Below are 16736 nucleotides of genomic sequence, written 5' to 3'. Positions count from 1 at the left end.
TGTTGCTCAGTCCCTACTCCTGCCAACCTAGCAGTTCGAAAGCACGCCAAAGTGCAAGTAGATAAATAGGTACCACTCCGGCGGGAAGGTAAACGGCGTTTCCGTGCACTGCTCTGGTTCGCCAGAAGCGACTTAGTCATGCTGGCCACATGACCCGGAAGCTGTACGCCGGCTCCCTCAGCCAGTAAAGCAAGATGAGCGCCGCAACCCCAGAGTCGGTCACGACTGGACCTAATGGTCAGGGGTCCCTTTACCTTTTTACCTTTAACGGCATACATTCCAGCCTCCTAATAATAATAATGTTTGCTTGAATATTCATGGAGGATAAGGCTATCAGTGGCTATTAGCTATGATGGCTGTGTTCTTCCTTCAGTGTTGGAGGCAGTATACCTCTGAATGCAATTGGGGAGAGGGCTGTTGCACTCAGGCTGGCCTTGGGGGCTTCACATATGCATCTGTTTGGCCCCTCTAAGAACAGAATTCTGTACTCAATGGGGTTTTGGTTTGATTCAGCAGCCAGTCTTTCCCTGTGTTCTGACTTTCTTAGAGAGTAGGAATTGGTTCCTAATTGCTAAACTAAATTCCTTGCAATCTTACTTGGGAAAACTAATTACTTGCAGGGCCCCACTCCAGCTGCGAGAACTTGTCAACTGTCGTTGGGCTGAGGAGGTCACCCAGCAGCTTGACACGCTTCAGCTGTGCAATTTGAACAAGCATGAAGAAAATGAAAAGGACAAGTAAGTGGGATTAGGCTGCGAGTTTCGATGTGCCTTGCCTAAAGACTGGTTTAATTCTGCTCAGAATTAGGAAATAAAGTATTCTGTCTATGTAAAATTTGTTGCCATCGTGTCAAGGGCTGGATTGACAATTGTGTTAAGTAAGATGCCAGTGAGTTTAGATCTCTTCTTACAGTGCAACTACAGTGTTACCTCGGGTTAAGTACTTAATTTGTTCCGGAGGTCCGTTCTTAACCTGAAACTGTTCTTAACCTGAAGCACCACTTTAGCTAATGGGGCCTCCCGCTGCCGCCGCGCCACCAAAGCATGATTTCTGTTCTCATCCTGAAGCAAAGTTCTTAACCTGAGGTAATATTTCTGGGTTAGTGGAGTCTGTAACCTGAAGCATATGTTACCTGAAGCTTATGTAACCCGAGGTACCACTGTATTTATTTAACAACAGTCTAAATTAAGGGTCCACGGCTTTGGCTGGCCTTGGCAGCCAAATTTGTGGTCATCAGAACCCTGCTTTCTCCCCTCATTTTTTAGGTTTAGTTTTTTTAAGCACCTTGCTCTTCTTTCCAAGTGTAACCAAGTCCAAGGTCTACACTGACTCTGATGTAACCAACCTTTTCATTTCATTGAGAAATTGTATCTTGGGGCTCTTGAACGGCATGAAGAACATAGGAAAACTCTCAAGGTGTTCAGGTTGCCTTTCTCAGGATGTATCTTTTTTCCAAAGAATTTTAGTAATTGCTTTGCTCCACTCTGTTAAAAAATATTTTACTGTAGGAATGGGGGAGTGCCGGTAGGACAAGCACAAAAGAAACAACTTCAAATTTAGAGGACAGTGGATGAGTGAAAAATATCAAGAAAGAGGCTATGGGGATAATGTTAAGAGGTCTGTTTTGCCTCTATATGATGTGGGTGGGTGCGGGGAGCACAAGTAATTCCTGATAGACACTGGCCACACTGTGTATAATTTTAAAATGGTAATATTGGGATAAGTTATCAAAAGTGGTGTGCGGAAGAGATGAGAGATTACCAGCATTTGGTTGTGAACATGCCCAAATTCAGTGAAGAATTCATCACACATTAACCTTAAAGTAATTCCATTTCTAACTTAGTGAATCAGAAATGTGCCTAAACTAGTCTGATTCCAGAGTCTGATAATGGCAAGTGAAAATGAACTTCTCATTAGTGACACTAAATTTTGAAGAATGATTGAGAAACAGTCTTGCAAAAGACATGTTGGTGTGTGTTTTGCAAACTCTTTTCTTCCTCCCTCTCCATAGGTGTGAGAATCATCACGAAAAGCTCAGTGTGTTTTGTTGGACATGTAAGAAATGCATTTGCCACCAGTGTGCTCTTTGGGGTGGAATGGTAAGTGGCAGAATAGTTTTCTCTGTGTACAGCTGGAGCAAGGATTTTCCTACTCAGTGCTTGCTTTTTAATACAGGAGTGCAGCCAACAGCACAGAAAGGATGGTATAATTTTGCTTTATTTAAATTAATATTGTATATATGATTATGATCCTGAATGGTTTTTCTTTTTTCTTTTTCATAGCTTGTTTCTATCATTACAGAAGAACATTGCTTGTGCCTTCTTAAAAAGAACAAAGCCATCCTTCACCAAATATAAAACTACTTCATTGAAACATTTAACTGATTCATTTTAGGATATAAGTAACTTTCAATTACTCAGATCCCTTATCTCTCAAGCAGTTAAGTTATGCAGGTTATTGATCCATCACAAAAATCCTGAATATTGAGAAATTCTTGCAGAGAACTTTGTTTGAGGGTTTTTAAAAAAAAGTGTTTTGAAAAAGAAGTCTGCCTTAACTATGAAAATCTGATTAGGACAGCCAGCTGCTATATAAGCTGAAGTACCATGGAGGCATAGCTCTTTGTATCACAGATTTTTGACATTCCAAGATGAAGAACATCCTTACTCAAAACACATTGGGATATCATTTTTATACTTCTGTTGTATTCAATAGCACCTTTTCCTATACTGTCTGTGCCCACCCAGGACCTAAGTTCTTCTATGGAGGTCCTCTGGAGTAGCCCCTCTGGCTGAGATTCAGAGGGTACTGATGAGAGGAAGGGCCTGTTCAGCAGAGGCTCCCTCTTGGAGTGGTCTGCCTAGTGTAGCTTGCTTGGTGCTGATTTTACCATGGGTGGCAGGTAAAGATGTTCCTCTTATCCTGAAACTTTTAAATATGTTTTTTTCATTTTCAGCTGTTAACATCATTTATTGACTGTAATAGTGTTAGTTAAGGCTGTGATGGAGGGGGTTGTGCTGTTGTTTTTGCAGATTGATGTATTTATGCTGTTGGGTGGGGGGAATTTGGATAGTGCTGGTTTTTAGCTAGGGTTTTATGGATTATATTTGCTATATTGGACGTGTATAACATTTAAATAAATCTCCTTGAGGCTTTTTTTTTGTTTAAGGCAACTCATAAATAGATTTGCTGTTTTTGTTTACCTTTCTGGTTCATTCCAGCATCAGTGTCAAGATGCCTCTCTCTACATGCAGATCTCACACTTTTAAGGTTCCGACAGTGTTGTTTGCTTTAGAATTTCATGTTTATTCATTTGTCTCATGGTAGGTGTTGGCACTTGAAAATGGTCCTTGTTTAAAATACATTTTATAGCTTTAGAAAAATGAAGGGCCCTTAAGACAGAGCAGTGCAGTGTTAGTCTTCTAAGTGGGCTGCACCATAAAGGAATGCTTCCATCTGTTTTGCTGAAGATCCCTGTAGGCTTATAGACTTAATGTGAGGATTATATTAATGTGATAGTTTTCTCTCAAGTTTGGTAGAACTACCAAATAGTAGCCTAACTACCTCCCACTGCTCAATGAAACCTCTGATTTGAACTGCTTTGTTGGAACAATATTCTTTAAATGTCTAGGTCTTTAAAAAAATAAATAAATCTACCTTTAATGGAGGAAGCTCGGCTTTGTCAAAGTAAGTCCTTTAAGTCCCCTAAACCTTGAATTAGTCTTCCCATAAGAGGTGCGTCTGGGAGCTAATTTAGCCTTTTCCTGAAATGGTATATACATGTTCAGAGTGTCAAGCCAGTTTCAAATTAATTGGCTGAAGAGATGCACAGTGAATACAGAACCTCATTTCAGGCACTCACTTTGGACTCAGAATAGATTCCTTCAGGAAGTGTGTGACTGGAACAGAAGCCAGATCCAAGGCTTGTTAACACATTAAAGACAAGATAATATTCTATGGGACAGTCTCTTAAGAAGGAGGTGGGGAAGTAACCTGTCCTGTCCTGGTGCAATGAAGCTGAAGCCTCTGTGTCTTTTTAACAGCATGGAGGACATACGTTCAAACCATTAGCTGAAATTTATGAACAGCATGTCACAAAAGTAAATGAAGAGGTGGCAAAGCTTCGCCGAAGACTGATGGAGTTGATCAGTTTGGTGCAAGAAGTGGTAAGGGCAATCTTCATACCCATTTTGGATCAACACATCATTACAACGATGTTCTTAGGATTTTATTTATTTATTAAATTTATATTGTGCACCTTCTGCAAAGGAAATATACACTGGAAAAATATCATGCCTGTAATGGGCAATTTTGCTTCATTCATCCTTTGTGCTGGGTTGCAGTCTGTAGACTTAGAAACTTGACACATTGGGTAATGTATTCTGTTTCATACTCTGCTCTTTAATTCATTCATTAAAGCATTCTGGCACTTGCTGCTCATTAGCTGAAAAGCCTCCCAGAATGACTTACTGTTGATAAATAAAGTTAAGATAGTCCTTGCTCTCAAATCTTGCCATCTAAAAGACACAATACAACAAGGAAAGAAGAGTTGGGGCGGGTGGGGAGCAAGCTCAGGCACCAGTTCTCTTGAAGTCACCAGAGGGCGCTCTTTAGAACACAAACAAAACAAAATGCACTTGCACTATAAAAAAGAAGTATTCGTGCTACTTACTTTTGGGGATTGTTATGATGGATGTGTCTAGACAATAGCTTTGTATAACAGATCATGTTTTCAGTATAGTTAGCTTATGCTGTGTTCAACTGATCATGATGGTGCTGATTGAATCAACATCTTAAAAGTAAATCAGTCAAAAAAAACTTTTACAGCTGCAAGGTGACTTACTTTTAACTGGTTTGTGAATTTTCCAGCTGGTAGTAAACTAATGTCTTGTGTGTCTTCCAGGAAAGGAATGTAGAAGCAGTACGCAGTGCGAAAGATGAGCGTGTTCGGGAAATCAGGAATGCAGTAGAGATGATGATTGCTAGGCTAGACACTCAGCTGAAGAACAAGCTTATAACACTAATGGGTAGGCTTGCCTTTTGTTTTGTTAGATTTTGGGGCAGGCATCTTGATTTTGGCAAAACTGTTGCCCACTTGAGATAAGAGTGATCCATAGAACTATAGCTTGCTCTGTTCCAAAAGGTTGGTAACAGTTAGACAGAGAAAGCAAATATATTGATGCCCAAAATAAGTTATATTAGACTAATTAAATGGTACAGTGATATGGCTGGTGGGTGCTCTTTTTCAGGCATGTCAGGTTTGACATAGTTGGTATTTTGCCACCAAGTGAAGACATACCTGTTTACTCAGACTTTTTAGGTCTTGTAAAGAGTGACTTTCACCTTCACTGCTGTGCTTAGCTTTGCTGGTTGTTTTAGGAATTTGTTTTATTGATGGCTGTTAAAACTTATTTTATATTTTACTCTGACCTGATGTTAGCTGATGAAGAGCCAGCTATACATATTTGTAATATACAATAAAAATAAATTGTAATATACAAGGAGGTGTAGCCCACAAGCTACGCTGTAAGTCCATGATTTAACTTTGCCTTAAACCTCAAATTCATGCTCTTAACTAAAAAGGGGAAATGTTAACAAAAATACAGTGAAATGGAATCATATTACTGCATATGAAGCATCTTAATTGTATTATTTGTTACCTATGATTTGTTACCTTGTCTGTTACCTGTTTTATAGTGTTACTGATTAAGGTTAATTCATTTTAGTTTTACTGTATTGAGCCTTCTGTACACCCCTTGGAGACAGCTGTAATTAAGCATTAGAGTGGTTAAATAAATAAATGCATGTATGTAATGTGTGTTTTAGGAACTGGCCCTCCAAATTTTGTATTATCCCTTAAATGCTGTTTGGATTAGCATTAAAGCACCAGGACAGTTTACTTAAAAGCCTATCATTACTTGACTATGGCTTTCTTGTCTGGCTTAAATTAAATAGGTCAGAAGACATCCCTCACCCAAGAAACTGAGCTCCTGGAATCCCTGTTACAAGAAGTAGAGCATCAGGTGATGGAAGCAGCTGGTTTGAATCCCTTTGAGGAAGTTTGATTTATTTTTATCCATCAATTCTCACTAGCAAATAGTATGAGTTTCTTATTTGGAATTGAATTTATATGTGTCATATGTAAATTCTGTGAACAGTACCCCAGTTTTGGATAAATATATATTCTGTATTATTAGTGGGGTGTATGGGTTGTTAGGGGAGGGGTTGTATCTGCAATGGGGGACACATTGTGGTCCTTCTGGGGTAGTATGTCCACCTTTGGTCCCCACTGCACTCAGTTCTCACCTGTGGATCCTAGAAGCTATCAGCATGTGTCAGCCCGCCCCCCCCCCCCCCGCTTTGACTGGCTGGCTAAACCAGCTGAGGGTAGCTGATAGTTCTCAAACCCTCAGTGAGTTAGGGATTTCCTCTACATGCGAAGACAAGCTCCGGCGAATTGAATGGACGAGACCAAAATTGGGTCCAAAGATCAAGAAGGCAGTTTCTGCACATGCTGTAGAGGGAAGTAAGGGGCAGTTGGGGCTTGTCAACCTGGGAAGGTAGCCCATCTAGGAGAAGGAAAACTCTGATCCTAAGCCTCTGTTGCCTTGTGGTATACCTTCAAGAAAAGAAAAGGCTCAGGAGTAAACCCTGCACAAATCCGGAGTGGAATCTGATGGTTGAAACCCTTTCAGCAACTCCTTCAGCCAAGCTGGTGCGAAATGTTTTGCTCTGCTTTCCTTTTGACCACATCAGTGGGTAGCCCAGGACCTCCATGAACACTGCCCAGGCTTGCACCCTGGGGAGGTCACTTCGGTGCTGCTAACATAGCAGTTTGACTTCATCCCTGGAGGCACACTCCATTGTCTCTTGAGACAGACAGATGCCAACAATGATTAACATTTAGAGAATTGCTCTTAGGAACACATTTTGTGTGTGTGTTTGTAATAACAGATGGCTACATGCATCCATTCTGTTTTAAAGCTTGGATGCAGCAGAAGTATTAGTCTTCCTCATTTGGCAAATTTGAATTATTTTACTTGATTTGGTTGGCTTTCTTAAAAGTTTGAAGTTTATTGTTTAGACATTGCTATGCTAGATATCCTTAGTCCTCTGTCTGGGCATTGCTGCTGCAGCTTAAGCTTAGCACAGACACTTTTAATATATTAAACCAATTAAAAATGCTACCTCACTTGGTGGATTTATTGACATAGGCATGCATTTGTTCTCCATTTCCTCTTTTTGCAGCTACGGTCATGCAGTAAAAGTGAACTGATATCAAAAAGCTCAGAGATATTGATGATGTTTCAGCAGGTGCATCGGAAACCCATGGCCTCTTTTGTCACTACACCTGTCCCTCCAGACTTCACAAGGTACTCCAGACTCTACTAGTTTTAAGTTTGCAGATTTGATGTTGTAAAAGGCGTTTGATCCTTATTCATGCAAGCTTCCCAAGGTGTACATATTATTACCCCTGACAATTGCAGGGAAAGGGATTGTTGTAGGGTTCTGATCTGCATACATAGATTCTATGCAGACATTAAGTCCTAGGTGAAGATTGTCCAGTGGGTAAGAGGGATCTGGCTCCCCACAACTCTTTGGGGATTTCTTTCTTGCATTTGTATCTCACTTTTTTCTCCAAGGAGGTCAAGGTGGTATGTACACGGTTCTCCCCCTCCTCATTTAATCCCCACAACAACTCTGTGAGGTAGCTTAGGCTGAGAGGCACCCCAGGGTCACCCAGTGAGCTTTATGGCTGAGTGGGGATTTGATCTCTGGTCTACCAGGTCCTAGTCTGACACTCTAGCCATGATACCATGTGTTAATCATGCTTTTAGTTTGGCCCAGTGACAGATTTCTGCGAGTGAGGCAGCCTCACGTTTTGTGTAAAGCGGATGATAAAAATGGTCAGTAATGTATGGCGCTGGGATGCCAGATTGAAGGCCAGACCTATAGCCTGCTTCTCCTATGGAACTTTTATCCACCCGAGAGTTCAGGAGTGAGCTGCAGGCTCCACTTCCCTCAGTGTTGGTGAGAGAGAACACCTGAAGTGGGACTAACAATGCTTATTTGACTTTGGTGTGTCTCAGACCGCCAGAGTATAGCCCAAGTTTGTTCATATGATTGCATAAAGCTAAGGGTACAATCACTATTGCAACAAGACTGATTGCCTAACAAGTTGTTACCATCCTTTTTAGTAATGTTGTGAGTGAACTGTGGAAACTTCCTGCAGTTTTTTAGGGGCATTTGGAGAGTCATTTGTATGCCAGTCATGTTCTTGGTAAGTAAATCATTTTCTTACCATGCACTTTCAAGTCTTACCTGTTATTTTCCTTCCTGTAGTGAGTTGGTTCCTGCATATGATTCAACTACCTTCGTCTTGGAGAACTTCAGGTAGGGACATGACTTACCAAGAAGTGGGATTCTAGCTAGCTTGGGTGCGATCCTGGAGTTTAATCAGAGGTTGGGCTAAGCCTGTTGCCACTGGCAGGGTTTCAATTCCAGAACACATTAAGTTGTATTTTATCGTGTTCTGTGCACAAACCTCTGACTAAGGGAGGTGGATCTTTTATCCCTTACTAGCTCCTCCTCCTGTTGTTATTCCTCTTGCAGTGACATATTGAAATATTGAACAGAATCTATCTGTTCAACAGATTATTCCCCTTCAGAAGAGCATGAATTATCCTCCAGATTGGTTTATGTAACCAGCTCACTTTCCCAGCTGGAACAAAAGAACTGAACGCAATGCTTAATTTGTTCTCTGTGGTAACTGGGGACCCAAAATCTGTTTTTCAGAAGCAAGAGTCAAACTCTGAAGTCAGAATTTCCCATATCTTATGTTTGCTGGGACTGTATTTATCACCTTCCTTGCTAGAGGGTGCTTCTGAGCACATGCAGAGTGCATTTCACCAGCATCAAATAGCCACAATCCATTTAGAATGAGTGGGGTCAGGCTTTTGTGTTGCTATATGGGTACCAACATGATCTCCCCCAGAAGTTGTTGGAGTCCCAGTCCCAGCCACCATGGCCGGTGATTGTGTTTGAAATGAGTTATAGTGCAACATCAACTGGAGGGCACACATTGGCTACTCCGTCCTACTGTCTTCTACAAGATAGGAGGGTGTGTACAAATATAAGGAAGCATAAAATTTGCCTTTGAGGTGTGAAAGAGAGAACTATAAGGGAGTTTATAATAAAAGCCTTGGAAAAGAATAAAGAGGAGTGAGGCATAGAACAGAACATGGAAATGTTTTTGCATAATGGAATGGCTGCTAAAGAAAATTCTAATGGTGTGTATTGAGAGAGTAGATCCTAGTGAATAATTATTTTATATTACCTTAGGTTTGAAAATGCACATTAAGGAATGCTTGCTCTAGAAATGACGACCCTCCCATTTGTGTTGAAAGATTTACTTTAACCTTTGCACTGAATATTTATTTCTCTCATCTCAACAGCACTTTACGCCAGCGGGCAGATCCCGTTTACAGTCCACCTCTTCAAGTTTCTGGGCTTTGCTGGAGGCTCAAGGTTTATCCAGTGAGTGTGGCTGATACTGTTAACAAACAGCTACTGAAATCTCGGTCATAACCGCACTCCTGGTGCATTGCGATCCATAACTTGCCCTGCAGTGTTCTATTCTTATGAGTAGTCCTGAGTTACAACTTCCAGAAACCAAAAATGTCAGTCTCTGGGTTAATTACCTGGAACTAATATTTAAAAGAATGTGGGGGAAACATAATAGGGGGGAATCTTGAAAAAAGAACCCTCATGATTTGATACACCAGGGATGCACCAGAAGAAAAGAGTTCACTAAAATACCTCTTAGTAGGACCATTTCCTGAAAAGCAGCTTGGATATTGCAAGCAGTTTCTGTTCAGTACAGTACTACAGATGGATCACAAGCCCCTTATTTTTTTCTCTAGCAGCAGCATTTACCCAGTTTCATGTTTGCCCTATTCACTACATGGGTGAATACATATTTAGAACAGGGTGAATCTGTAAAGCAAGCATGTAATGGCCACAGGAATAAGGCAAAAAATAAATAAAAGTGGTCTTGCATTGGCAGGCAATGTAAATAATTACTTATTTATTGCATGGCACCTCACATATTAACTGGTTATTCTGAAAGCTTACAATTTTGCTAAGATTTGAATCTTTGACACAACCCTTAAAATTGCCTCTGTAGAAAAGCCAAAAATCTGTGCTCAGGATGTATTATGCAGGTTAGGAACTTTGCCAATAGCTTTTATGCAGCTTCTGTTTTCAAATAATATGGTAAAATGGGGGAAAGAAAAAACCTTGCAGTTGTGGCTGCCTGGTGGGTAGAACAAAGTGACAAAGAACAGAAAAACCGTAAGAGGGAGGCCATGCACACAATTTTAGTTTTCTAGATTTTGGACCTTTATATGCTGCTGATATTATTTCCAAGCAGTGAGGCCTAGAGGAAATATTCCGCTTTTAAAAATGCAAGATGTTTTTCACATTATAATACTGCATTACCACAACACCGAAGAAATCTTTCCAGTTTGTGGGTATAAACGTTTTGTTGAACCACATTCCGATTGTATGGGGCCTAACTGAGGAGGGGCAACATGTTTGGCTGTTGAGGGCGCTTATTCACGGTGGCAAATAAGTTAGTACTCCAAGGCTGGAAGAAAAATATCTGCCACTGGTTGTGCAACAGACTGAAGGCTTATGTCTTTTGGCAGCAAATGAAAGGGCAGCCTTCTGGCAGAGGCAACAGGAAGGAAAATATCTAGTCATTTGGGTTCCTTACGCCAATCTATTTGCATGAAGCAGCACTGTGTGACTTTATACTATCTTTTATTTATTTGACATTTTTCTGTCTTCCTCCAAAAAGAGAGCACAGGACAGCTAATGACATAAAGCAACAGATCAATCATAAAAACATGGAAAACATCAAATGGCTGCTTATCAATAAATGCTTAACAGATAATACCTCCCCAACACCAATCATACCTCAAAAGCCTGATGAGTTATCCAGTTGTGTGTGAACATAGCTGATTGCACCTGTTAGGGTGTTTCATAGTGCTGGCCTCGAGAATGCCCTGTCTTGTATAAATATCTTCCTCACCACCAGTACTGAAGGAAGAACAAGCTGGACCTCTTCCAATAATGGCAAAGACTGCGTTGAAAAGTGCTGGGGTAGACACATTTTATTTTTCTCTCCTGGATCACGCCGACTCCACCTTGTCATGGGAGCCAGGCTGAACATATAACCAACTCTATGCTTGGACCAACAAAGTAGTAAGACAGCCCCATGCTTGTCGTGGTGGCCATAAAGTCCTGATCTGACATGACAAGGCAGCCCTGACATGGAGATTGAAGTCCCCCAAGAATAATATGCTGCGATTCTTCAAATCTATTCCAGAAACACCTCCTTAAGCCCAGTCAGGCTGTGTGGGAAGTGGTATACAAACAGCATCTTGTAAGACAGGGTAGCATGCTAACAGGGTTTACTCATCCCCTCTTCTTTTTCTCCCACACCTTTTCCTTGGTTGTCTCTTGTTCTTACTGGCTTATATGAAAAATTGTTCCATGCACACGCACACACACATACACAATTATTAACAAATGTGAGAAGAGGTTACCATAAGAAGGAGAAACTATTATAAACTATTACCCTAAGAAGGAGAAACACCCAAGTTCTGTTTATTTGAACATGCACCAAGCTGCACCCATAGGAGGGGCTAGTGGCTCAGGTGCTATGCTGCTAGTGCTTGGCTTTTGAGGCCAAAGTACCATAAGACATTTGGGGCTTCAGTGCACAAGTGGTTTCTGTGATGTAAAGCCCCCTCAAACAGATCACCAATTTGTTGATAGTATTTAAGCATTGGTTGTGGCAGAGAGGGGGAGCATTCTCTCTCACTTTAGACTCTCCAGAACTGTGCATCAGGTAAAAGCCCACTTCAGCTGTATTTTCAATAATTGCAGGAAGCTGAATTATGAACTTTGAAATCTCATTTGGCAGGTAGTAGGCATATTGTAAGAAACTAACTTTGATTTTAACATTTTTTAAAGGATGGAAACGGAGTGGTGCGAGGCTATTATTTATCTGTGTTTCTCGAGCTGTCGGCTGGATTGCCAGAAACATCCAAGTAAGAACAATCGCTGTTTCCCCCTGTGTTTGGAATAGGGTTGCACTCTGTGTCTGTGGTAACGTTGGAGCGAGGAAGCAGGGAGTCTAGTTAAATTATGTGTCTGACCAAACATGGAATGTATGCTCAAACCATGCGATACTGTAGTAAAGAACCTAGGCAATATTACTTAGTCCAATCTTTTAGGGGTCTTCACCAAAAACTGTGCTCGATCCAAAAAGTCCTTTTTTGTGTGGAAAGGGCTTTGGTCCAGAAGAGTTTTCTATGAATGGAAATGGTGTGGCAGTTTTTCCAGTTCCCCCTGAGCCCCCGTCCCACAACACTTCCTGTCCTGTTCCGAATGGTCCCCAATCTTCTGGAGTGAGCCTTTGCGTACGCTAAGGCAAAGCAGAATTGTTGAAAACTGCCTGCCACATTTATGTTGAGGAAACTTTCCCTTGGATCAGAGCTTGTTTATTTACCTTATTTATACAAATATTTGTATACACAAAAATGAAAATGGATCACCAGCTGACTATTCAATAGAAAACATTTGTCTTATTGTCTGCATAAGCCTGGTGGCAAAGAAAATATTTCAGCAAATTTTTGAAGGTTAGTATAGAAGCCCTTCCAAGTCTCCATTCTTTAAGAAAGGGCTAATAACACTGAAGCTCAGTTTTGTGCTGATGTCAAATGAGCCTCACCCAGCTCAGAACTACCAGCAAATCCTATAGATGATCTTGGTGATCAAGCTGGGATATAAAGGTTCTACAAATATAAGGAGTTATTTTGTTTATGGAAGGGCAGATATAAGCCAGTTATGTTAAGAGTTGCAGAATATCAGCACTTTTCTAGACTGCCCTTGAATATTAATAATAATTTTATTATTTAAACCCCACCCATCTGAATGAGCCATGTTAGATTTTTCCAAAACTCTGTGGATTCTGTGACCAAAATTATGTGCCCAGGCATCCAAGAGCAGGATTCTGTTGCCTATATCAGTTATGCAAATTCATCACATTTGCATAGCTCTGATTTAGCTAGTCATGGGGGAGATGGAGAGGGGGGAGAAAGAGAGTTGTACATCTCAGAATCTTCTTCAGCCACCTTCATTTTCTGAAAATTCACTAGGCATTTCCCTCAAAGGATAAGACCATCAATGGCTACTATTCGCCATGATAGCTATTTCTCCTCCATTGTTGGAGGCAGAATGCGTCTGAATATCAGTTGCTGGGAATCGCAGGTGGGCAGAATGCTGCTCCCCGTCTACCTTACGTTGTCCTTATGTCCTGCTCCCAGGCTTCACACTGGGACAGCTGGCTCTAACAAGGGCTGCTAAATATTTTATTGGACATTTTGAGTGTGTGTGACTTTTGGCTTAAATGCCCTCTGCTTGTGGGGAAAGTGGCTTAAGTAATGTAGTTTCATGGTCATATTTGGCAAGAAGGGAATATTTGACAGAGGGGTTGTGCTGAACTTGGTCTGAAGAGCTCTGTTAATTGCTGTGGGAAATCGATTTCAAATGCAGCCAAGTGGCTGGCCAGCCTGTCTTTCAGGTGAGCTAGAGGTTACCTGCCAAAAAATTACCATAGATGCTAGGTCATCAAGAATATAGTCCCTAAGCAGCCTTTTAAGCACAGCTGATTCAAAGGCTTCAAAACATCCACAGCCAGATTGTGTCCTTGACAAGGAACCAAGCCTGCCACTCCTGCCAATCTGAGTCTGAGCTAAGAGACCTGTGGCCCTCCCAACATGTTGCTGAACTACAGTTCCCATCATATGTAACAATTGGCTATGCAGGCTATGTCTCATTGGAATTGGAATCCAATAGCATCTGGAAGGCCAAAGTTTTCCTGGCCCTGATGTGAATAAAAACCCTGGTCCCCAATCCTAGTTTTTCAGGGGTCGGTTTCATTTAGATTGCTTGAGTTTTGGGAGGTAAGCTACAGCTAATAAAAGTGCTTTTTTGAAAAGATCTGTGAAATAAGATGGGAAGGTTGGTTATGGGTTTATTTGTCTCTTCATATTTTAAATCGTTTTGATAGTACAGTCGTACCTTGGTTTTGAACAGCTTAGTTCATGAACAACTAGGAACTCGAAAGCTGCAAACCCAGAAGTAGCTGTTCCAGTTTGCTAACTTTGTCTCAGAAGCTGAACATTTTTGGTTGAAGTCAGTGGTAGCCATGGTTGCACCGGTTGTTCTTACCCTCTTGTGTCAGGTGTGCCCTCCAGATAAGATGCTGGACTCTCAACAACCCATCAGCTTCTGGCTGGCGAAGGCTACAGTGGGCCACCACGGCTGTCTGGCATTGGTTGTTACCTCAGTGTATACCCTTATCCATGCACCCATCACATCAGCATTTTTTAAACATCCCAGGGAGATATCTATGGCCTCACTGTTGCTAGTCTTTGAAAAAAGGCTGAAGACACACTTATTCAAGTCTGTGTTTGGCTGAATAGTAGTGCTGCTGTTGTGGTTTTTTATTTAGTTGTATTTTCATGTGACTTATAGGTTGCCCTGTGAGGGCAGCCATGCATTGAAATGCAGGTTTGTTTTTTGTTTTTTTAAACAAAACTAAAAGCTGGTAGAAAGATGACATGCTTGCTATTTGATGGAAATTTATTAATTAGTGAAATGTAACTTAGGATATAATTGTACCAACAATTACTGTAACAAAGCTCAACAATTATAACTGAAGTAACTACATGTTCTTCCCCTTTTTGCCACTGCCTCATTCCCCTTCCACTTCCTCCTGTGTGAATATACAGAATGTAAGCCCCTGGGGGCCGGGCCCTGTCCTCTCATTCTTTGCAAAATGCCATATACATGGGTGGCACTATAAAATTAATAGATGTTAATGTATGGTTCCACATAAGGTCAGGTCTAGCACTGGGAGATTTATTTTCTGTTTGCCTGTGGCATTTTTGTTTTCTAGGTATGAATACCGTGTGGAAATGGTCCACCAGTCCACTAATGATCCTGCTAAAAATATCATTCGAGAGTTTGCGTCTGATTTTGAAGTTGGCGAGTGCTGGGGTTACAACAGGTTCTTTCGACTGGACTTGCTTGCTAATGAAGGCTACTTAAACAGGCAGAATGACACCGTTATCTTAAGGTATGGGAGAGCCCTACTGTGCAAGTGCTGTAAGGGTGCAAGATGACCACAGATAGCTTTTTGAGGGTGGATGGTAGGAAAAGGAACCTCTTGGCACTACATTCTATATGGTGGGGGAGCAGCCCTTGCCTCACTCTATGTAGTGTTGTAATGGTGTATGTAGTGTTGTAATGGTGAGAGGAGTTCAATTTAACTTGTTTAGTAGGCCTGTCTCTTAAAAGGTTCTCAAGAATTTTAATTGAATAAATGTGAATATTGGCTCGACCTCCAAGTTGGTGCCTTTTGATGTATGAGGACTTTGCAGATTAATAGATGCAAGCTACCTGTCACTGTTACAGGGAAGGGTATTCTCTAATATAATTTTGATCTCTGTTACAGTAGCAAAATAAGCATCAGTAAACAAAGTGTAACCTTTAAGCTTTAGCTGATTTAATTCACTGATTTAAATTAGCAGCCTAAATTTTTAGCAGCAAATGGGATGAAGCTGGATGGCTCTGTCCCTCCTTTCAGATTCTTCTTTAACGATAGTGACACAAGGTTGCTGTCGCAGCTTTGTAGAGAACCCAACTGCTAATAGAACATGCATTATTCTTGTATGGGACTTTTGTAAGCATTGTGAAGTCTTCCCCTCCTTCTGCCCCCCACAAGGTTCCAGGTGCGGTCACCCACCTTCTTCCAGAAATGTCGGGATCAGCACTGGTACATTTCTCAGCTGGAAGCTGCTCAGACAAGCTATGTCCAACAGATAAATAACCTTAAAGAGGTGAGCAGCATTGTGACACATGAATGCTAAATTGAGGGACAATGCCATTAACTATAGTGGGTGACTGATATTTTGGGGGGCAAGTGTATTGGGCTAATTTGAACAATGAAATCATGAACGTTAGTGTGTTGTGCTTGTTTCCCAGACTGCTGAGGGTTTAGGAACCTTTCTTATTTTCTGTATTTTGAAATTGGAAGCATGCTTCAATTTACACTTGGGTTCATAGGAAGTTTTCTTATGTTGAGTCGTAACATTGGTCCATCTAGCTCAGTACTGTCCACATTGAGAGGCAGCAGTAGTTTTAGATGGGGCATTCCCTCTACTATCTAGAGATGTCACTGGGGATTGAACCTAGAGCCCTTTTGCATGCAAAGCATGTGCTCTACCCCAAGCTTCCTCAACCTCGGCCCTCCAGATGTTTTGAGACTACAATTCCCATCATCCCTGACCACTGGTCTTGCTAGCTAGGGATAATGGGAGTTGTAGGCCAAAAACATCTGGAGGGCCGAGGTTGAGGAAGCCTGCTCTACCCTTTGTCCTGCAGCACCTTTCCAGATGTGCAAGAGCTGTTTGCCTTTAGAAGGACCTACCTCTGAATTTCTGCATGAGTCACTGATCTGGGTGTGCTTTCTCAGGCAGGTAAAGCTGCTGCATCTGGAGTGATTGATCCAATCACATCCAATGCAGAGACGTGTCAGAGCTGTCTGTCTCCAGGAGAGGCTAATTGGAAAGAGAAAAGTGAATCAGGAGTAGATGTGG

At 41.4% G+C, this 16736-nt stretch overlaps 2 protein-coding genes across 3 annotated transcripts in view; one reads left to right on the top strand and one right to left on the bottom strand.

Annotated features, from left to right (window-relative positions):
- PRR11 (proline rich 11) overlaps nucleotides 1-16736 on the bottom strand; it is a 188237-nt gene that overhangs the window by 34500 nt on the left and 137001 nt on the right. The window lies entirely within an intron of this gene.
- TRIM37 (tripartite motif containing 37) overlaps nucleotides 1-16736 on the top strand; it is a 39826-nt gene that overhangs the window by 5054 nt on the left and 18036 nt on the right. For both annotated transcript variants that reach the window (XR_014541914.1, XM_083587563.1), the window contains exons 5-15: nucleotides 621-737; nucleotides 2012-2099; nucleotides 4044-4166; nucleotides 4904-5027; nucleotides 5956-6023; nucleotides 7249-7373; nucleotides 8344-8394; nucleotides 9456-9537; nucleotides 12043-12119; nucleotides 15035-15214; nucleotides 15863-15977. Coding sequence is in view for 1 of the 2 variants with exons in the window: in XM_083587563.1 (XP_083443689.1) it covers nucleotides 621-737; nucleotides 2012-2099; nucleotides 4044-4166; nucleotides 4904-5027; nucleotides 5956-6023; nucleotides 7249-7373; nucleotides 8344-8394; nucleotides 9456-9537; nucleotides 12043-12119; nucleotides 15035-15214; nucleotides 15863-15977 (1150 nt within the window). In the remaining variant the exon portion in view is untranslated. The remainder of the gene's footprint in view (nucleotides 1-620; nucleotides 738-2011; nucleotides 2100-4043; nucleotides 4167-4903; nucleotides 5028-5955; nucleotides 6024-7248; nucleotides 7374-8343; nucleotides 8395-9455; nucleotides 9538-12042; nucleotides 12120-15034; nucleotides 15215-15862; nucleotides 15978-16736) is intronic.

Source organism: Podarcis filfolensis (assembly GCF_964270895.1).
Source record: "Podarcis filfolensis genome assembly, chromosome: 15".
NCBI lineage: Eukaryota > Metazoa > Chordata > Lepidosauria > Squamata > Lacertidae > Podarcis > Podarcis filfolensis.
This window is presented reverse-complemented; position numbering and strand designations above follow the sequence as displayed.